This window comes from Drechmeria coniospora, chromosome 02, assembly GCF_001625195.1.
Source record: "Drechmeria coniospora strain ARSEF 6962 chromosome 02, whole genome shotgun sequence".
In the NCBI taxonomy this organism is placed as follows: Eukaryota; Fungi; Ascomycota; class Sordariomycetes; order Hypocreales; family Ophiocordycipitaceae; genus Drechmeria; species Drechmeria coniospora.
Window position 1 is genome coordinate 4,997,015 of NC_054390.1, and position 20,830 is coordinate 5,017,844.

At 58.6% G+C, this 20,830-nt stretch overlaps 9 protein-coding genes across 9 annotated transcripts; 3 read left to right on the forward strand and 6 right to left on the reverse strand.

Moving 5' to 3' along the window:
• Positions 1-1,547: 1,547 nt before the first annotated feature.
• Positions 1,548-3,071, reverse strand: DCS_04476 (uncharacterized protein; the record flags this gene model as incomplete). The annotated part of the gene is made up of 3 exons (XM_040801785.1): positions 1,548-2,725; positions 2,808-2,975; positions 3,044-3,071. 3 exons carry the CDS (start codon positions 3,069-3,071, stop codon positions 1,548-1,550), a joined length of 1,374 nt encoding a protein of 457 aa, XP_040656818.1.
• A 1,804-nt stretch (positions 3,072-4,875) lies between these two features.
• On the reverse strand, positions 4,876-6,778 carry DCS_04477 (heat shock protein; the record flags this gene model as incomplete). Its single annotated transcript, XM_040801786.1, has 3 exons — positions 4,876-5,028; positions 5,082-6,286; positions 6,349-6,778. The coding sequence occupies 3 exons, from the start codon at positions 6,776-6,778 to the stop codon at positions 4,876-4,878; spliced, it is 1,788 nt and encodes a 595-aa protein (XP_040656819.1).
• Positions 6,779-8,416: 1,638 nt separating this feature from the next.
• On the forward strand, positions 8,417-9,889 carry DCS_04478 (flavin-binding monooxygenase; the record flags this gene model as incomplete). The annotated part of the gene is made up of 1 exon (XM_040801787.1): positions 8,417-9,889. The coding sequence occupies one exon, from the start codon at positions 8,417-8,419 to the stop codon at positions 9,887-9,889; it is 1,473 nt and encodes a 490-aa protein (XP_040656820.1).
• Positions 9,890-10,063: 174 nt separating this feature from the next.
• DCS_04479 (uncharacterized protein) lies at positions 10,064-11,506 on the reverse strand (the record flags this gene model as incomplete). Its single annotated transcript, XM_040801788.1, has 2 exons — positions 10,064-11,346; positions 11,407-11,506. The coding sequence occupies 2 exons, from the start codon at positions 11,504-11,506 to the stop codon at positions 10,064-10,066; spliced, it is 1,383 nt and encodes a 460-aa protein (XP_040656821.1).
• A 228-nt stretch (positions 11,507-11,734) lies between these two features.
• Positions 11,735-12,198, forward strand: DCS_04480 (small nuclear ribonucleoprotein; the record flags this gene model as incomplete). The annotated part of the gene is made up of 4 exons (XM_040801789.1): positions 11,735-11,764; positions 11,861-11,932; positions 11,981-12,055; positions 12,115-12,198. 4 exons carry the CDS (start codon positions 11,735-11,737, stop codon positions 12,196-12,198), a joined length of 261 nt encoding a protein of 86 aa, XP_040656822.1.
• A 156-nt stretch (positions 12,199-12,354) lies between these two features.
• Positions 12,355-12,914, reverse strand: DCS_04481 (Rhodanese-like protein; the record flags this gene model as incomplete). The annotated part of the gene is made up of 2 exons (XM_040801790.1): positions 12,355-12,539; positions 12,596-12,914. 2 exons carry the CDS (start codon positions 12,912-12,914, stop codon positions 12,355-12,357), a joined length of 504 nt encoding a protein of 167 aa, XP_040656823.1.
• A 563-nt stretch (positions 12,915-13,477) lies between these two features.
• On the reverse strand, positions 13,478-16,074 carry DCS_04482 (uncharacterized protein; the record flags this gene model as incomplete). Its single annotated transcript, XM_040801791.1, has 5 exons — positions 13,478-14,496; positions 14,577-14,863; positions 14,925-15,659; positions 15,728-15,802; positions 15,932-16,074. 5 exons carry the CDS (start codon positions 16,072-16,074, stop codon positions 13,478-13,480), a joined length of 2,259 nt encoding a protein of 752 aa, XP_040656824.1.
• Positions 16,075-17,439: 1,365 nt separating this feature from the next.
• DCS_04483 (uncharacterized protein) lies at positions 17,440-18,688 on the reverse strand (the record flags this gene model as incomplete). The annotated part of the gene is made up of 2 exons (XM_040801792.1): positions 17,440-18,030; positions 18,143-18,688. 2 exons carry the CDS (start codon positions 18,686-18,688, stop codon positions 17,440-17,442), a joined length of 1,137 nt encoding a protein of 378 aa, XP_040656825.1.
• A 406-nt stretch (positions 18,689-19,094) lies between these two features.
• On the forward strand, positions 19,095-20,764 carry DCS_04484 (uncharacterized protein; the record flags this gene model as incomplete). The annotated part of the gene is made up of 4 exons (XM_040801793.1): positions 19,095-19,123; positions 19,245-19,903; positions 19,968-20,112; positions 20,161-20,764. The coding sequence occupies 4 exons, from the start codon at positions 19,095-19,097 to the stop codon at positions 20,762-20,764; spliced, it is 1,437 nt and encodes a 478-aa protein (XP_040656826.1).
• Between the last annotated feature and the right edge of the window lie 66 nt (positions 20,765-20,830).

Sequence of the window (20,830 nt, forward strand, 5' to 3'; positions counted from 1 at the left end):
GCAAGCTACCGGTACAACTGCCGCACGCTAAACTACGACCGAAACACGACATTCATGAGGTACTGGGTACCTACCACCTACCACCGCGAGGTACCGACAAGTATTGGTGGTGGGATTAGTAGGTGCCAGCAGCGTGCCAAGCACCATGCAGCCGTGGCGCATCACCGTAGTTTGCGAGAACTATTAACGAATGATACCACCAAATAGTATGGATACAGGGAGCACCTCGCTCCAAACAAGCCCTTCGCCTTCGCAATGAACCAGATAATTTAAGCGCCAAGATAGGTGGCGCATCGCTAGTCGGCCGTGGGCGATGCTGGTGCCATGACCGGTCGGTCTGCCGCCGACGCAACCAGCCGGACGGACGGTGGGGAGGGCCGCCTCGACGGAGGACGGACCGTCAAAGCCGCCAAACGACGCCTGGCAAATCGAATGGCCGCCCAGGACACGGTGCGTGGAATGATGTGGTGACATGCCGCGAACACTGCCAGTACTTGCCTGCTCGCCACCTGTAGAAATTACAACACCGATCTGCATCTTTGCAGCATCAAAGTATATGCGCAATGTACGTTGAACAATTATCATTTTCACCCTCCAAGTCGTTGATACTACTGCGTATCCGTACATGCGTACTTAAGTAAGTACATGCGTACTGTACAGTATTGTACATTAAGTAAGGAGTACTCCGTACTTAACGGAGTACATGTACTCCGTACGCTAAATACTTGTAATAATATTACTGCACTTGTACCCTTCCTTGCCGGCACTTGATCGCGTACTTGTACTGCACTTGTAGGTGTGTGCTGTACACTTGTACTTACTGTAGGCAGTACGGAGTACGGAGTACGGAGCACATGCATCCCTTACGGATACTTGTACGGAGGACTATTACTTGTATTACACCGAATGCTTATAAGTACTGCACAAGTTCCCCGTACTTTGCCTGCAATGTTCGCCTGCCTGCCAATACATGTGTACTGTACGGATACAAGTACTTGTACTTACTTGGCGCAAAAATGCCGGGCCGGCACAACAACTCCGTAATACTTACGGAGTACTCCGTACTTACAGTACAATGTCCTTGCACAACTTGCACACATTGCATTTGCTTGCACAGCTTGATCATGTACTTACACATACTTCCTTGCTTGCACAAGTTGCACACATACTTACGCATACGCATACTCTAAGCTGTACTCCGTACTGATGTGCCGGCATATGGCTCGAATGTCACGCTCTGGTCCGTCATCCGCCAGTGAATCCATTGTTCCATCGTGAAACTGCCACCTGGCTCGCTGCGAGCGAGCGAGTCGCCGAGGTCGTCGGCTGAGACGGCGAATGATCCCTCCCCCGCGGCAGGCTCCAAACGGCGCATCCGTCCCAAGTCTATGCTCTATTCCCGACCGCTCTAACCTCGTCCCCCATTCCATGCAACGCCGTAGTACAGCATGCCAAGCAGGCAGGGATCGGATACCTGCTTCCCTTCCGGGTAGATAAAAGTACAATCGACCCGGACGCACCTTGGCCCCCGGCCGGCCGGCCCGACGCTACGCAAAGGCGCCGACGAGCGCCATCAGGACGGCGCCGGCGCACACCGACAGGTACGCCCGCAGCCTCTTCTTCCCCCTGAGCACCTTGTAGCTGTTCTCCGACAAAAAGTCCTCGGCCAGGAGCTGGACGAGGCCGGCGTACAGCAGCAGGCCGGCCGAGATGGCGTTCATGAAGCCGACGACGAGCAGGCCGCCCATCGAGGCCGGGTCGTACATCTTGTGCACGATGAGGCCGATGGCCTGCCCGATGGGCGTCGTGACGCCGTAGGCGAGCACCATGAGCCACGGTCGGACCGACGTGCGCGGGAACTGGATGGCGGCGATGCGGCTTCCGAGCGCGAGCCCTTCAAACGACTGGTGGAAGCTGATGGCGACGAGGAAGACGACAAAGGCGGGCCCGGTCGCGACCGAGATGGCCATGCCGATGAAGACGCTGTGGAAGAGGATGCCGGCCTCGAGCAGCAGACACTGCAGCAGCTGACGATGCTGAAACTCGGCCGTCGGCGCCTGCGCGTCCGCCAAGCCGCCCCTCTCCCGCGTCGTCGTCTCCGGCGGGGACGCGTACGGGCTGTCGCCGCCGTCGTTGATCGGTGCCGGGTCCAGCTCGTCCATGTCGAACTCGAGCTCCGATTCACCCCCCTTGAACCTGCGGCCCGCCGACCGCCCCTCCCTCGACGGCACGACGGGAGACGATGCCGGCAGCGGCTCGGCGCCGGCGACGAGTCCCTGCGTCACCTCCAAGTCGTCGCGCGAAACGGCAGCCGACCGGCCAGTCGCCGCTCGCCGAGGGACGCGGCTGCCGTGACCGTCGTCGTGGAGATTGACGTCGTGGAAGTGCCCCTCGCCGTCCGAATCGTCGTCGTCGTCGTCGTCGTCGCCGTCGAAAAAGTGCGAATGCGCGTGCGAGTGACCGGCGCCCCGCGCCGTCAGGTACGACTCGACGCCGGTGACGAGAATGGCCGAGACCAAGGCCACCAGCCCGGCCAGCGGCCTGTACCTGCGGCTGAAGAAGTTTGGCAGGCAACGGTCCGTGAGGGACTGAAAGGCCGTCGGGAGCAGGTGGACAAAGGCCGTGGCGAGCAGGACGCCGGTGCCGACGTGTTGGCAGTAGAATATGATGGCCCGCTGTCGCTTTCCCGTAGTCGTCCGTCGCGATATCAAGGGGAAGCCGCAGGCTGTCGACGGAACGGCGGAGAGCAGTCAGCCTCAAACTCGGGAACCCCCCACTCGCTCGTAGCCTTTGACCACACCACTTACCCAGCGTGCTCAGGACGAAAACGAGGAACAGGGCGAAGACGTGCGCCGCCGTGTCGTACCACCCATGATGCTTCGATCCGCACTGGGGCCTCTCGCCCTCGTCTGCTCGCCGATGGAGCTCCTGAAGCAGGAGACTCGTCGGGATTGTCGACCAGCTCGTGTCCGCACCTGGGTGTGGGAGGTTTCCCGTCAGCAAAGGCAAGGCACCTCTCGTCGAATGGCGCCGTTGTGCACACCTCTTGTCGCCTCTTCTAAGCCACCCATTGTGATGTTTTTGACCCGAATTGCCTCGGATACAACATTCGCCGGGATGTCCGCAAGGTCATGGCGGTGCAGTCGGGTATGCGTGAGCGAGGGAGCAGCAGCTTGGCCCTGCCATTGAGCCCATGGGTCGGAGCCAGTGTGGTCAGTTGACGCCTAATCCTCGGCAGATGTCGATCTGCGGGTGGGAACGCCCAGTCTACAGTACGGTACTGTATTGTACATGCGCGGCAAGTAGCCAGCCTGAACCTTGTCTACTGCACAGTACCTCGGAGTACAGTACGGGGTACAGAGCTCAGCACGCACTTTAGTACTGTTAGGTGCAAGTACAGTACAAGGCTGCGTATGCGCCATATGACTGGCTCATGGATTCTGTCCGGTACAGTACTCCGTACTTGCATGTATAACTACGTACTTCTACTTAAGTATTATTCTCTAAGTACTCCGTATACCGTCGGGGAATAGTACTAGGTAGGTACCCAGAGTTGTACTGTACTTGCAAGTATTACTTATATTGGGACTAGGCACGTTCTCCAGTGGAATCCGTATTGCCATGTATCAGAAGTGTACGGAGTATTGTACAGCGCTTAGTCGAAATATTCATACTTGTAGTGTTGCACTCCGTGCTTAGTAGCATTCTAGAATACTACGTGGGTGCATTTACATGCCGAAAAGGGACCTTGTACTCGTATCCCAGGTACAACGATAGAGCTCCGTTTCCCTCTGTCGATGAGAACTCCCGACCCAAGTTGTTGCAGCCACACCAAGTACATGTAAGTATATGTAATACATGTTGGTCTGTCATTGCAAGAAAACAGTGGCCATAACATGCAAATGTACTGTATGTACTAATAATGTACTCGGTATTGTATCGGGACATGCGTTGTGTCCTGTTCGTGTTTATGTATGGTACTCTTGTACTTTCCTACTGTACAAGTACTTTCCTACCGTCCAGCACAAGCCCTTTCCTACCGTACAAGTACTGTACTGTAAGTACGGAGTACATGGTGGTACTAAGCACTGCTAGTACATGTATACTCCGTACCTAGTAGTTAATTATCAACTACCGTCCATGTTCTCCGAACTCCGTACGTGCACGTAGTATTAAGTATGTGCACCCACTGAGCACGATGCCGTCATCATCTTGTTGCTCCATCCTCCGTACTTACAGGTAACTACGGACTACAGTAGGTAGTGATATTACCTCCTAGTACTGTACTCTGTTCTTGTACGATACATGACGGAAATCGCACCCGTACGGAGTACTCTGTACAGGTAATTACTGTACGTAAAAGGACATGAGCACAGGTTGGAGCAAATATCATCAGATTAATACTCTGTGCGCTCCATACTTGCGCAGCAATTACGCGAGGCGGAACGCTGAACCATTCCATGGACGCCCTCTTGCATGCACCTGTACATGGAAATTTTCACAATAAACATGGGTTCAAGTGTAGACTTGAAGCAGCAACGGTGCCTTCAGTACCGAGTGCTCCCTGCTCCGTACTGCTCCTTCTTCTGCATTGCACGCCGAGGCCGTCTCTCGCATATACGTAAAGGGGCCACAACCACCTTGCTTGCCTCGTTCAAGCACGTACACACGTACAAGGTCGGTGCACACGTGCATCGCGTCTGGCAGTGGGTGTGTCGAGTGCTGGGCTTGCCAACGTCAAGGTGTAACTACGCGTACGGCACAGGCATGCACGTGTCGGCCGAACTACGGCGCCCATCACGCTTCGCTTCGTTTCTCGTCGTCGAACCTCTTGTACAATTACACCAGCATCCCGTGGCATGGTACAAAGGGCGACTATCGTCCGACGCGAATGACGCCGGCGGCCATGAGCTTCTGAATCTTGGTGCGCACGTTCGGGTTGCGCATGTGCTCCTGCAGCGCCTTCGGGTCCGACTGCGCCTGCTGGAGGATGGACTGCATGACGGGGTCTTGCATGATGCCCATGATCTGCACCTGTCAGCGTCGATGCGGCCGTGGGCCCGGCGGGCGAGCAAACCTACTTCGGGATCCTGCGTCACGCGCGCGCGCGTCTCCTCCTCCGTCTCGTTGTCTCGAGCCGCGTACATGGCGGCCAGGGCCTTTTGCGACTGCTGCTCAATCTCGCGCGCGTTGGCGCCGCCGTGGTGCTCCTGGTCGACCTGCTGCGCCTCGGTGCAGGCGTCGACGCACTCCGAGTACTTGCGCATGCCGAAAAAGGCCTGGGCCTTGCGGATGTAGGCCCGGATGAACTGGCCATCCCGCTTGATGGCCGCGTTGCAGTCGTCGAGCGCGCTCGGGAATTCGAAGAGCTTTATAAAGGCCGCCGCACGGTTGCTGTAGCCCCTCGGGTCCTCGGGCGCCCGCTTGACCATTTCCGAGTAGGCGGCGACGGCGCCGGGAAAGTCCATCTCCTTGAACTTCTTGTTGCCGTCCTCGCGCGCCTCGTCGGCCTTGGCCGGGTCCACGTACGCCTTCTTCGTGTTCTCCGCCTCGGTCCGCTCGGCCGCCCGGAGCTTGTTGAGCACCTCGGGCGTCCGGTGCTCCGTCAGCGACCGCTTGAAGTTCTCCACCGCCTGGGCGAGGTCGCCCTTCTTCTCGTGGGCGCTGCCGATGCGCGCGTAGCTCTTGGCGATGATCTTGAAGTCGGCGTAGATCTGCCGACCCTCCTCGATGGCCTGGTGGCAGGCCTCGATGCACTTGTCGTAGTCGCCCTTCTCAAAGTGCGCCGCGCCGAGGTTGTTGAGGTAGGTGATGTCCTTGAACATCTCCCAGGCCTTGCCGTAGTGGGCGATGGCCTCGTCAAACTTGCGCTGCTTGTAGCACTGCGTGCCCAGAGCCTTCTCCTCGTCGGCCGCCGCCTTCTTCCGCTGCTTCTCCAGAAGCTCCGGGTCGACCTCCTCCGGCTCCGGCGTGGGCTCCCGGGGAGCCGCCTTGGCCGGCTCGCGCGTCGCCTCGGCCGCGTCCGGCATGCTCGCGTCCTGGCCGGGGTCGCTGTCGCGCACCTGCATGTCGACGCCCATCATGACGCCGAGCACCTGGATCATCCTGGGGTCGCTAAACAGGTCCTGCGTGTTCTGCGGGTCCGTCTGCATCGCCTGCAGCCTCGCCATGAAGGCCGGGTCGGCCAGGTACGGCGCCGTCTTGGGGTTCGCCGCGAGCTTTTGCACGAGGTTGGGGTCGTTGAACATCTGGCCCAGGCCGCCCGTCGGGTCGGATCCGAAGCCTCCTGCGGGCATCCAGTCAGCGTCGACGCCAACGAGGCCTGTCACGTGTCCCACGACGGCCTACCGGACTCTTGCTGCATCGCCTTCTCCACCGAGGCCAGACCACTCTTGAGCTGGGCGTTGTTCGCGTCGTGCTTCAGGCCCTCCTCGTACGCATCGTTTGCGCCCAGCAGGTCGCCCATGCCGTGCAACGCCGCGCCCTTGCGTCCCCAGCCCTTGGCCCAGTCGGCCTTGATCTCCGTCGTCTTCTCCGCGTCCTTGAGAGCCTCGGCCCACTGCTTCTTGGAGGCATGTGCGGCGGATCGGTTGCTGTACAGGATGTGGTTCTCGGGCTGCAGGGCGATGGCCTGTGTGAACTTGTCGCTGCCGGCTGTCAGCATGTGGGTATATCCATCTTCCTCCTCGGGCGGCGGGGGGACTTGCATGGCATCGTCAAAGTTCTTTTCGGCGATGGCTTTGTTGCCAAGAGCTTTGAGCTCGTCCGCTGTAGCCATTTTCGTTCGTTTGCGTACGAGACAGTTCGGGAGTGGATATGCGATGTGACCGGTGCAATGCTAGAAATCAAAGTGCTCGAGTTGCTGTATGTATGTGCCGTCACGATTTCAGGGTGGAAAAAGAGGCATCGAGTTTGACAACCTTAGGCGGGAAGGGGACGGTGGGGAGGAAGAGGCTGCCGATAACAGGGGCAGCTTCTAGCGACTTCGATGGACGATGGTGGGTCCCGCCAGAGCCTCATTGGGACGCATCACGAGCGGGGCGGCGCTGCAACCTCAGCCTTCGGTACTTGCAGTGATGGAGGTATGACGGAACAAGATCATTCGAGGACGTGTATCACTGTCGAGAAAAAGGGGGCTCCGTACTCCGTATATGCGAGACAGTGCCAATGCAACGTATTGTCAAGCGGTTGTACTCCGTACATGGAGCAGTGCTGTTCAATTATTCTGGGGCATTCCAATCAGCCGAATTGATATCCGCCGAATCATCGCAGCCACGAGCACTCTCGACCAGAATCAGGCCATTGTAGAGTGCACATTGTATAGTTTGTCCACTTCTTTGCTGCCTTGTGATCATCTTTGTTGGGAATATTTGCACCCTTTGGAGGAGGCGTATACAAATGCTCACCGTCGGGATATCTGCTGGGGATTTTATAGACGATTCGATTCCTACAGCCGTACTGCACATTCTTCGTTCGGGAGGCGTAAACTCCAGCGTGACATTTCATCTGTCCGCAGCTGACATGACGAATGTCCAACCAAATTTGATTGCGTGGCAGTGATAGATGGCATCGGTTTCGTAGTCATTTTGTTCATTCAAGTACGCCGAATCGAAAGCATCAACGACGATGATCGCTCGATGACCTGTGGCCGACCCAGCACAAGCGTACATATCGGTTGGAACTTTTGGTACATCCGACCACGACACACCACCAAACAGAGCTCCAGTAGGAAGGTACAGGCGGGTGTTTGAAATGACAAAACCGACGACGGCTTGGGGCGCGAATGTGTTGGCAGTTGCTGCGGGAAGCCCGCTGGAAGGAGGCGATGACGACATGGCTCGTACGACCCGGGGGCTCGGCCGATGGGAAGCAAAGTCCGTTAGTGAATGTAAAGGTTCAAACAAATGCAGACTTTCCTCGCAAAAGATCTTATTTCGAGGCAGAAGGCCTGCTGGCTTTTTAATGGTGAATTCGTTGACCGTTCTTGTGACGGTCAAGCTGTTCCGACTCCAGCCACGGCGCTGGATAAGGGCACACCGTCCTCCAGGGGTCGTGTCCACTGAGCTGTGCCTAGTCTGTCCCTAGCGTCGCGGATAGTCCCGGCTCTACGGAGCATCTTGAAGCCGTAAATCTACAGTACACCTACTTACAGCGCGGTGAAGTGCAGTGCAGTGCAGGTACTTACAGGTAGTGCGGAGCACTGTACCTGTACCTGTACCTGTGCTGCTAATACTAAGTAATAACGGAGTGGGTGTGCACTTACTCCGTACTCCATACAGAAGCAATAATAATAATTAAGAACTTCAACGAGCAGCCCCCCCCCCCCCTTACACCACATACATGCACGCGTGTGCCCTATTCAACGCGACAGCCGCCTCACCGACAACTTCGCCCCTTCGGACGGCTCGTCTCCAGAATGCATGAAATATCGGAACATCATGACATCGTCATCTTGGGTGCCGGCCTCTCGGGCATCAACACGGCCCACGTGCTGCGAGAGAAACTCCCGCACCGCAAGGTGACGATCCTCGAGGCCCGCAGCACGACGGGCGGCACCTGGAACTTCTTTCGATACCCCGGCTTCCGCTCCGACTCGTACATGTCGACCTTTGGCCTCCGCTGGTTCCCCTGGCCGCACGACAGCAAGATGGCCTCGGGGCCCGAGATCGCCGCCTACCTCGAGGACGCGGCCCGCGACGACGGCTGCCTCGACGAGATACGCTTCCGCCACAAGGTCACGCGCTGCGAGTGGCGCGATGAGGATCAGTTCTGGACCTTGGACGTCGACGCCGACGGCGAGGAGAAGCGCTTCTCTGCTCGCTTCCTCTTCGCCTGCACCGGATACTACTCGTACGAGAAGGCGCTCGAGGCCGACATCCCCGGCATCGAGCGCTTCCAAGGCACCGTCGCCCACCCGCAGTGGTGGCCAAAGGACCTCGACTACAGAAGCAAGCGAGTCGTCATCATCGGCTCCGGCGCCACCGCCTACACCATGGTCCCCGCCATGGCCGACGACGTGGCCAGCGTCACCATGCTCCAGCGCAGCCCGTCCTACGCCGTCTCCGTCCCCACCACGTCGACCTTTGACCGTCTGCTACGCCTCCTCCTCCCCGCCTTCGCCGCCAACTGGTTCATCTGGTGGAAGGACCTCGGCTTCGAGCTCTTGACCACCCAGCTCCTCCTTCGCTTCCCCAACCTCGGCCGCCGCGCCCTGACCACCCAGCTCAAGCAGGAGATACCCAAGGACGTGGATGCTGACGTCCACTTCAACCCGCGCTACAACCCCTTCCAGCAGCGACTCTGCATGTGCCCCGACGGCGATTTCTTCAAGGCCATGCACCGGGACAACGTCGAGGTCGTCACCGACGTCGTCGACACCGTCACCGCCGACGGCATCCTCCTCCAGTCCGGACGGAGGCTCGACGCCGACATCATCGTCACCGCCACGGGGCTCTACTTCCAGATCCTCGACGGCATGCATCCCGTCGTCAACGGCGTGCCCGTCGATCCCGGCGCCCAGTACACGTGGCGCGGCGGCATGCTCGAGTCCCTACCAAACGCCGCCTTCATCGTCGCCTACGTCACCCAGAGCTGGACCCCGGGCGCCGACGTCATGGCCAAGATGGTCGTCCGCGTCCTCCGAGCCATGGAATCCAAGCGCGCCACAAAGGTCGTTCCCGTCCTCGAGCGGTACAAGGGCATGCCGCGCCGCATCGCCGTCGACGCCAACAGCAACTACTTTCTCCGAGCCGCCGACAGAATACCAAAGGTCACCGGCGAGGGCCCCTGGTATGGCCGCACCCACTGGATGCGTGATATCTGGGCCCTGTGGTTTGGGAGCATGGAGGATGGGCTGGTGTACAGCGGCGAGGCTAAGAAGAACACGTAGTGATTGTCCACATCATTGTGACGGGCAAAAATGCCGCCAAAATATGGTCGCCCATGTGAATACATCTCTATATATTCATACATACATGTACATGCATACATTGCGCGCAAGCTCTTCGTCGTGGGTTCGTAAAGTCGTATTTTCCGTTGGGAATGCGAGGTTCGTCCCATCATGTCATGACACATCCATGTCCTCATGCACCCGCATCGGCGTCGTTCCCAAACTCTCCAAACCCCTCTCCACCGGTCCCTCAACGCCCCTGGCGGCGCCGCTCGGCGCACCCCGGTTCATTGCTTCCTGGTACTTCCTACCCGTCTCGTCAAGTAGGGCCTGGACTTCGGCCTCCCGCTTGGCAATGTCTTCCTTTTCGCACCGGATCTGCTCTATCCTCGCCTTCTTGGACTCAATGTCCACTTCCATGCCCGCCAGGGTGGCCTGCAGTCGAGCCAGGCATTCCGTCAGATTCGGGAGAGGCGTTATCTTGGGGGGCACCCGCAGTAGCTCGTCTGCCGCGTTCTTTTTCGGCTTCTCCAGGCCGTCCAGGCCTGCTCTCGTTTGCGCCGATTCGTAGGCGATTCTCCGTTCCGCATCGCTGTCCGAGGACGAGTCGGACGTGTGGCCCTCGGCGGCGGATATGAGCTCGGCCATCTGGCGACGTTGCTGCTTTCGCCGCTCCCTTTCGGCCCGCTTGCCGAGTGACAAGCCTCCATCCTCGACAAAGTCGTCGAATCCCTCTCCAAGATCCTCGTCTTCCGCGAGCAATCGGGTATCAGCTTTCTTCTTTCGCCCTGGCCGGTCCTCGTCGTCATCGTCCTCGACCGACAGGAACCCCTGCTCCTTGGCGAGTCGGGCCCGCCGTTCTTTTCGCTCGCGTATTTCGACGTCGGTCAGTATTTGCGTCGTCGGCTTCGGAGACGGCGCCGGGGCTTCGACGATCAGGGCCCCCTCGAGTTCCGACTCGTCCAGCTCCATGTCGTCGGCGTCGTCGATGTGCAGCGTGGAGATGTCGCGTGGCGTGTTCGGCGTTGAGGACTGCAGCTCGCTGAGATACTCCTTGCTGTACCTTGGTTTTTCGTCATCATCCTGCAATGTCCTTCCGGCAAGCCCCCGCAGAGGCACGCCTCGCCTCGCCGCGCTATTCTCCATGGCCTTCCATCCGAGAGGCGCCCGCTTCGGCGTGCTGAGTTCCTCGGCCTCGTCCTCTCCAGCATCCATCGCGTCGCCACCAAACGAAAGCCTAGATTTTGGTTTCCTCTTTTTTTGTTTCAGCGAGCCAGACCTGTTCATGCTCACGTTTGGCCGAACGACAACCGGCCCATCCGCCTCGTCGTCGAGCTTGACACCTCCATCTTCCAAGCCAAGGACATCTCCGTCGGCAGGGTTGAAGCTCTTTCGCAAGCCCGACTGTCGAAACGGCTTCTTCCCGGTTTTCGTGCCGAATATCACCCTAGGAGCATCTGCTGCCGAGTCAGTCTGGTTCATCAGCCGAGGTCGGCAAATTTGGCACAAGCACACACCTTCTTCTGTGGCGTCATTGTCGGACGGCGCGGATGGATCGACATCTTCGTCCGAGACTTTAATGACGCGCGCCTGCCGCTTGTTCATGAACGAGGCCATGATGAAGACGGAGTGGAAAGGTTGCCTCGACGGGTATGTTTGCTGGTTGCCATTTCGCTCGAGACATTACGTAGGTTGGGAGGGTAGTTGCTTATCTTATCACCACGTGAGCTATTTTTTGGTGGCCCAGGCACCCATGCATCAAGCTGCCTGGATGGCATCGGATTATTGTCGCGCGACACGATACATCTCAGGCTCTGCACCACCTACTCGTCACAAGCAGTCAAAATGGCGCCCCCTCAGCCCGAGCTCAAAAAGGTATATCCCTCCGACAGAACACGCCCGATGGCCTCTGCTCCTCGTCTCGCAGAGCCGTACGGCTGCGTCGCATTTGCTAAATCTTGCTCCATCTAGTATCTCGACAAGAGACTCTTCGTTCAACTGAACGGCAGCCGCAAAGTCACGGGCGTCCTGCGAGGATATGATGTGAGCATCAGCCACATGCATTCCCTTTCTTCATGCTAACGTGGGCAGGTCTTTCTGAATATCGTCCTCGACGATGCGGTCGAGGAGACGGATGGGCAGGGCAGGAAGAACATTGGCATGGTCGTGCGTACTCTGGACTTTTGGAGCGGCCTCGATGAGATATTCTTCTAACATGTCCGCAGGTCATCCGTGGCAACTCAGTCGTCATGCTCGAAGCTATGGAGAGAATTGCGGGCGAGGACAGACAGCAGCAGCAACACCGATGAGGCGGCTCGTGGCTGGGACGGCCGGGGGACGTTGACTGATAGTTATTTGGCGTTCTTGGTTGCAGCATTGGGGTGACCACGAATCTTTGTCGTCTAGAATTTACGGAAGCGATAAAAGGCCCAAGTGGCTCGAGACCGCGAGGGATTCCATTTCGTCTACGAGCTTGGCTCCTGCTGCCAGAACTTTTTATCGTACGCGTCCATCATCTGGCCGCCATATACTCTCTGCCAGCCCTTGATCCCCCCCTTCAAGATTGCCGCCGTCATGCTCGCCTCGCCGACCTCGTTGAGGTAGTCCTGCATCCAGCCAGCACATCTGGGTCCTCGGCCGTTCGAACTCCCTATCCCGAGTCAGTCGGTCAACTGGTCTGTTCTGGATCGTGAGGCTCTCTCGTACCGCAGTAGAAAATGATGGTCTTGATGCCCGCTTGCTTGCACAGCTGGTAGACGACCGGACGAGTCTGATACAGCGTGTGGGCGGGGAGGTTGATGGATGTCGTCACCGTGCCGCCCTCCCAATCGGTCCGACGGACATCGACGAGGAGGAAGCCCCTGTCGCCATTCGCGCCGAGCGAGGCATGGCTCTCTATGAGCTGCTTCACATCGGCCGCCTCGAGGCTATGGCAGTTCGCCTTGGGCTCGGGGAAAGCAGCCCACCAGGGAACCGAAGACGGTTCGGCGTTTGCGTTTGCCGTCAGTGTCGACTTGTCGATCATGACAAGGCGGCGACTTGGGTGTGGACCGAGTCAAGGTGCGTCTTATGCCCGGGCGTGCTGTGATTGATGAGTCGACAAGTTCACGTATCATGGAACTGCTGTATCTGCATCGAGTACGGAGCTTGATACTGACAGGCAGGTATTAATAGTAATAATTACCGGAGCTGGCTCAGGGTTGTGGTTCAGCCCCGCCACCACGTTCCAAGCCGACGGTCGGAAAAAGCAAATACATTGTCCAGGTGGTCAGCATGGCATCGAACCACCACGTCTCTCACACGTTGGCTCCGAGATAATCATGTGTAAATGCTAATATAATTACCCCTACATCCACATGTGCAGGTTCTACCGTGACTGAAGTAGAATGTCTCTCACACGTTGGCTCCGAGATGCTCATGTGTAAATGCCAATATAATTACGCTTACATCGATATGTGCAGGTTCTACCATGACAGAAGTGGGATGATAATGGGACAATACATTTCCCGAGTCTATTTTCCAGGACGCCCATGATACATGCTACGTGCGCGTCCATGCACATCCGTCGCGCTCTATACATTATCTATATCACTGTTCCACCGTCCCCATCGAGTTCATTATCACGGCGCCCCAGTCCAGGTATCCGTCGAACCAAACGGTCGGGTCTATGCCGTCGAGCAAATCGCTCGTCCAAGGGGTGCTGCCTAGAAAGTTTTGAATCTGCGTCTGATCCTGCGCGAGGCTGCCGAACTGCACGTCTCCGGGGTCCATGACGGCGGCGGCGGCGCCGACTTGCTGGGGGTACGAGCCTCGCCACTGCCCGGCGGCGGCCGTCGGGTTGGGCGGCGGCGGCGCCCTGTTCTCCCGCTGGTGCGCCTCGGCTCCGGCGGAGACGAGCTCGGCCCAGCGCTCGAGCTTGACGCGGGTGATGCGAACCTTGAGGGCGCTGAGGCTCCAGACGTTGTTGCTGTCGGCATGGCCGGCGCCGGATGCCACCTGGAAGGTCGAGTTGACCTGCTCGAAGCGGCTGCACATGGCCGACAGGATTTCGGGGATGTTGACGGTCAGACCCGGTTGCGTCTGGAGCTGAGACTGGAGCGCGCCGACGGCGGCCGGCAGTCCGGGTTCCGCCTCGCGCGCGCACCGGTCCTTGCCATGACAACGGCGGTGGAGGGAGGGCGAGGTCCCCATGCCGGCGCCTTCGCCGCTCGGCGGCGGCGGCGGCGGCGGCTGCTGGCCGAGGTCAGCGTTGAAGGCGGCGAGGTTCGCGTTGCCAGGAGTCAGACAGCCGGGCATCGGGGTGCCGCCTTCGTACATGGTCCTCGGCGTCGCCAGCTTCGCCCAGCGTCCAAGCATGGTGAGGGCGTAGACCAGCTGGGCGGCGATGGCCGTCGGCTGGCGGTAGTAGCTCGAGACGGGGAGGGATAGCCAGTTTTCAAACCACATCCTCAGCGCCGCGCTCGTCAGGTAAATCTTGTCGAGCGGCGTGCCGGCGCCGACGGTGCCGACGGTGAGCGATTCCGAGAGCTGTCGTATGAGCGCCATGTCGGCGACGGGAGGTTCGTACAGCCGCAGAGCAGCGGTGTTGAGGTAGACCTGAACGGTGGCTGATGGAAACGTGGACGTTAGGCAACGAGGCCAGGGGGGGTTGGGGGGCCGATGAAATGAAATGGCAGAAATCACGTACTGTCCATCTGAAGATTCTGCGGGAGGCTGTTGCGAATGCGCTCCAGCTCATTCTGGAAGGCGTAGATGTAGGCAGACTCGGGTGCCGTGGGGATGCCCGGCATCGTCTCCGGCGTCTTGTCCTTGGCGTTGAGGTCAAATATTCGCTCGGTGAGGTGCTGTATCCGGACGAGAAAGACGAGTGTCGCGTCCGTCGCGTACTCATTGCTCGCCTCGAGCTCGGCGACACATTGGTGCAGGTACGGAGAGTATCGCATCGGCTCCAGCCTACCCATCGTCGTCGCCATGCTGTTCCAAGTCAGCCGGGGTACGTTACGTGGCGCATGACGAGCGAGACGAGGTCGCGTACGCTGAAGTCAGAAACCAGACGGCCGCATAGGCTCGTCGCTCCTCGTTGGTGCGGCCTGCCGGCTCGACGGGTCTCGCCACCATGAGCGTCGTCTGCTCGCGGAGGCCCGGTGGTTTGTTCAAGCCGAGATCGGCGAGGAGGCTCATGGCCAAGGAGAGCAGGTTGTTCATCTGGGCGTGCATGAAGCAGTGGTACTGGTACCAGCCGAGCATGACGATGATACCCTGGAGGAGATCCAAGGACCGTGCCGAGCGCACAAGCATGTGGTCCGCAATGTGCGTCATCAGGTGGCACATTTGCGCTCTCATGGACCTCAAGCTCCGGAAGGAGGACACCATCCGTATGGCCGACATGAGGAACGGCCTCGTCGCTTGCAGGACTTGGGCGGTGCAGGAGGGGGGGACGATGACGAAGGGGTAGATGGGCTGCATGTCATTGCGGTAGATGTCGAGGAGGACCGAGTCCGAGTCCGGCGGCGGAGGGGCGGCGCCTACTTCCGGACGGCAGATGCACGTCGACACGGCGTTCTCGTTGTACGCGTCCGGGATGGCCCACGAGGGGAGGTCCGACGGCGGGGAGACGGGCTCGCTCAGGCGCGGCGTGTGCCGGTCCGAGTGGGAGTTTTCGGGCTTGGGGTTTCGGGGTGATGTCGACGACGACCTGCTGTTCAGCTCGCCGGACGCGTGAAGGAGGTTGACGAGCCCGTTGAGCCTCTCCTCGATCTGGGCGGTTCGTCTGCACCGGTCACGTCGTCAGCCGCCCAGGGTTCGTACTCGAAGAAGCATGCCCCCGTCGTCACCTACGATGGCTTGTTCGACTGCCTCTTCTTTCGAGGTCGATGAACCTGGCCGGAGCAGTCCTTGAGCAGGCGTCGGCATCTTGGGGGAGGCATCGTCAGCTCGGGGTGCACTCTTTTCTCGATTTCCCGCCACCTTGACCTTGTCGGCCCTGCTCAGGCTCTCCTCGGGCCTGCTCTCCTCGGATCTGCTCTCCTCGAATCTGCTCACCTGTCACACTTGGATCCCGGCGTTTCATCCGTCCGGATGCACTTGGCCTTGGCGGCCGCACACGGAGCGCAGGCGGCTCCCCATTTGGCGGTGGGAAGCTTGCGTTGCTCGGACGCATGGGCCTTGTGCGGTTCGTCGGCCATGCTGGACGAGGAGGGCCGCCGTTTGCACGAGCTCTAACAGCACATTTGACAGCTCGGCTCGGCGTCCAGCAGATGGATGCGCCAGTTTCGGCGGCCGTCGGCGGGTGGTGGTGGCGATCAATACCGGCACGTCTGCCGGCCAGACGCGGGCAGCGCAAATGTGTGAGATGTTCTGGCTGCCTGCTCAAGGCTGCGTGCTCCGCAGCCTTTGCCTCTGGGCTTTGGGGTACATCCGATATGGATTTGTTGTGGGTGCCGGCCGGACTTTTGGAATCGCCAGCGGCCGGCTTACGCCTCCTGTGGCCGGTGTGGGTACCAGGTATTACTTGGGACAATCGACAGTCGACGCTGCTTACTGCATACTGTAGGTAATACTAGGTTGATAAATACTTAGGTAAGTGTTACCCTGGTGTAAGTACACTGTACGGAGCACTCCGTACTTACGTACGCCGTACAGTAAGTATGCGGTACTTGTACTCCGGAGTGGTGTTTGTATCGCCCTGTAGTTGCACTTTGTAAACCTTGGCCCCTATGAACTGTTGATCCATGTAGTAGGTACTACTGCAAGTAAGTACTGACCACAGGACGACAGGACGGACTGCGGATACGCTGGACCCTTTCCCATCCCCCTGGACGGCCCGCTGCAGAAAGTGCATGTTCAGTACTCCGTGCAGTAGTAGCACATCGCAACGCCAAGTCGTATACTCCGTACTGCAAGTTAGTACAACATGGCATGTGCGAGGCGGCCTAACTGAACTGCCTCCCAGCACGATTACAGGACCGTACCCCGTACAAGGAGGTAGACTATCATTACTACCGTGACAGTATACCACTACTAGGTACGGAGTGTTTGCTTGTAGTACCTAATGCCACCACCACCAGTACGGTAATTACTACTAGGTACCTAGTACAAGGCACCTATTATTGTAAGAAGCATACTTGTGCACCTCGAGTACATCAGAACAGCATCTAATACCTACTAGGTACCTAGGTAGGTTAGTTAGTACCTAGTAGTAATTAGTACCCAAGTAGGTGCACATACTCGTACGCTCCCGGTACTAGGTTGGTAGCCGGATAGAGGGCGCTCAGTGTACCTAATCGCCCTGCTCTGCAGAGCCTTCGGTTTTCAAAAGGTTCAACATGCTGCATGCTCGATGCTGGAAGCGGGAAGCTGGAAAGAACATGGCACATCTACCATCAGCGTCCATCTGCAATCGACCAAGCAGCAGCACAACGGATGCAAATCCGACGCAGCGCGTGCCGTCATCAATAGTAATAGCGGTATCAATACGCAACAGTAACATGGTACACGCTCGCCATCGCATTCGCCCCCGCGCATGACGAGGCACCCAAGCCAAAAGGCATCTACTTGGACCTCGAAACACCCGCTCCGATGACGCCAGGCAGCGGCTCCTCTCCCACGTTGAACAGCATCACGATGGCGAGCCACACGATGCCCACCATGGCAACCGTGAATCCGACAAAGAGCCAAAAGGCAACGCTTATGTCCGCCTTGGCACACGATGGGCCTGCCCAGTGCGTTACCTTGCCGCTCTCGCTCTTGGTGCTGAGGCAATGGCAGGCAAAGCAGGCCTCCTTTTTCTTGCCATCCTCCTCGGCACTCGCGTACCTGTCCAGACAGGAACCGTGCGAGGAACAGTTGCCCGTGGCGATCATGCAGCTCTTCTTGGAGTTGAAGCAGGCCGCAATAGGCATCTTGGAAGGGAATGCTATCGGCTTCTCCGGGACAGCCGACGTGGATGACGCCGCCGCCTTGTCGTAAGACGAGATGACTTGCTCCGCCTGGCGCCGCCGCAGCTCTTGCGGCAGGTCCGACCACGATTTCGAGTTCGACGTGGACGGGAGAAGCAGGATCGTCGTCTCGAGCTCGCCCGACTTGGCGAGCTGCACGAGTTGGGCCAGTCTTTGGGGCAGCTGCTGGAGCACGTCCGGATCCTATTCCGTCATGTCAGTGTCGGAGAAGCAGCGAGATGCAGCAGGAAGTGGCGAAAAAAATACACCCGGCGCTCACACCCACACCAACCAACAAGAACATCCATGCACGCACCTGGTTGGCGTTGTATTTGGCAACGGCAGCCTGCTTGCCGTTCCAGCACTCCTCCAGCGGGTTGGCAATCTCGCGGAGGCTGCACTGGTTGACGTCTGTGATGCCGGCGATGCGAAAGTCGACCGTGACAAGCTCTTCGTGCGCATTGGATGATGGTGGGTCCGTGATTGTGAATGCCGGCTTCATGTCAAAGGCCCGCCCTAGATCCTCCATCTGCTGCTCCGTCATCTCGTCCAGCATCATCACCAGCTGGCTAGGCTCGCCATTGTTTTCGCCACCAAAGAGGACAGGCGACGTCTTGCCGAATCTCGTCATCGCCGACACGGCATCCTCCGTGTTGGCATCGTTGGGCACATCGTTGATGGAGGGGCCCTGGCCGATGGCAGCCAGCCGCTGCAGGAGGACGAGGCGTGCGAGCCCGGGCGAGAGGGAGGGCGGCGCCGCCGAGGCCTCGCGTGCCGGGATGATGTATACTTGAGCGGTCGGTTGAAGAGCCGATGAGAAGCCTGCTAGGGCGGCAACGAGCCCGACGGTGAGTTTCATCATGGTCGTCGGTGGTGCGAACCGTGGTTGCAACGGACAGCTTCAACGTCACAGGTCCAGCTGTCTAGGAGTAAGTAAGCAAGTACTGGTACAGCGCTGGAAGGCATCGTCCCGTCTGGGTTAGTCACCCAAGTGGAGCTCGGAGCACGGGTGCAGATCCTCCGTGGCAGCGTGTGCCAATGTGCCTCGTCAGACGGAGTGCTAGGAAGTCACTAGTACTTACTCCGTACTCGTACTCCGTACAGTACTGTACTGTACTTGCATGTACTTACAACGTAAGCAAGCACAACAAGGCCAGCTTCTTCTGTATTGATACTCCGTACTCTCTGCAAGTACTGTATGGTGTGCCTTGCGTCAGGCACTTGCTTAAGTAAATACCATTGTAAGTACTGTACGGAGTAGGTACTTGATGCGCAAGTACTTGTACTTGCAAGTACTGTACGTCGGTGACTCGCAGCAAACCACCACCGATATCTTATCCGTTCCTGCACTGTCCATCCATCTCGAGAAACTCGCTGGGCGTCAGCTGAAAACCTTCGCCATGTCTTCAATACTGTAGCCCGCCCAACGTCCAAATTTGCGCAGCCTTTTCACCCACCTCCCTCCTGTCCGTCGCCCTTGGCGCGGCGAGCTTTTGGCCTTCACCTGATACCGGCTCGACTCGACATGCCGCCTCGCGTGGCGGCCTTCGGGCGAGCGTCCGCCACTCTCGCAACCCTTCGGCGACCACACCTAGCCCCGCGATCGTGCACCCTCCAGAATCGAACCTTTTCTCTCTTCCCGTGGAGACGGAGTCAAACGCAAGCTCCCCTCCCGGTTTACTTTGCAAAGTTGCCCTCCCAGGCCCGGCCGGGCGCTTGGAGGAGGCGGCTCGGGTATGTCCCACCTTGCCTGCGTCCTTTGGTGGCGAGACACTCGAAGCTGACGACCGTAGGCGAGCGGCATTCACGACGTTGGCATTCTACGCCTGCTGGCAAATATTCGCCACCGTCGTTTTCGAGCCACTGCTCGACTGGGCCGACCACGAATGGGACTCCCTCTCCGACAAGGAAAAACAGGAAATGGAGCAACTTGCCGAGGATGACGAGCCGATCCTCTTCCTGCCGTTCCCTTTCACAACCAAGGAGGTCCAGCAGCCGCCGTACAAAGGTTCCGACCCTGAATGGGCCGTATTTGTTGCCGTTAACAAAGACCAGCAAATGCAAAAGAACATCAAGCGTACGTGCTCGCACCCGGTGCCTTCGTGCGTGCTGCTTGCTCATGGCAGGACTGACAAGCGCAGTGGGCCTCGCTGAAGCCATCCGACGCGGCGTCGAAAAGAACCCGGCCTACATCAGCCTCCTCGGAGGTAAAGATATCAAGCTGAAGAAACTGTGGCTCGACATCATATACCCTCCGCGACCACCGGCGAAGCACTACGTGGCAGGGTACGTTCGTCGCTCTTTTCCGCCTGACCCACGCTGACGGCTTCGTAGCATCATCATCGACGATGACGGCATCTTCTGGGGAGACCGGCCGATAGACTCCCTGGCCGCGAGCCACCTCAACATGGCCATCTACCCCAAGACCGTTGCCCTCACCTTGTGGACCTTTGTCAATTCCCTCTTCAAGCAGACGGCATCCGACGTGGCTAAAGCGCTCGGTTTGAGCACCACATCCACCCCGGAGCCAACCTGGCAATCGGTGGCCTTGAATCGCATGCGGGAGCAGCGAGCCTTGGGTGGCCAGGGGAAGCAGCCATCCAACGGGCTGGAGACCCAGCCGGAAAATTTTCCCATACACACGGCCGGTGCCGAAATGGTCGGTACCCCCTTCAACGGCGAGACCCAGATGGACCCACGCGTGCAGGCAGCCTTGCAAGCGGCTTCGAGGACATTTTCCAAGAATTGGCAACCAGCAAAGCCACCTCCCAGCAGGGGCTGCATCCGCGTTGACGGCCTCGTTGAACTCCAAGGCAAGGCTGCCATCATGGCTGTTTACGTCTTTGGCTGGTATAATCCCAAACTGCGCAGGTGGGAGAAGATAGACACGTCGTTGAAGCACCTCATCTCGGTCAAGCAGAGGCCGTCGGACGGCTGAGCGGCCGGCCTTTACTCGACCTAACGACTGCGTTCATCTAGTTGGCGAAACAAGCCGGCACTGCCT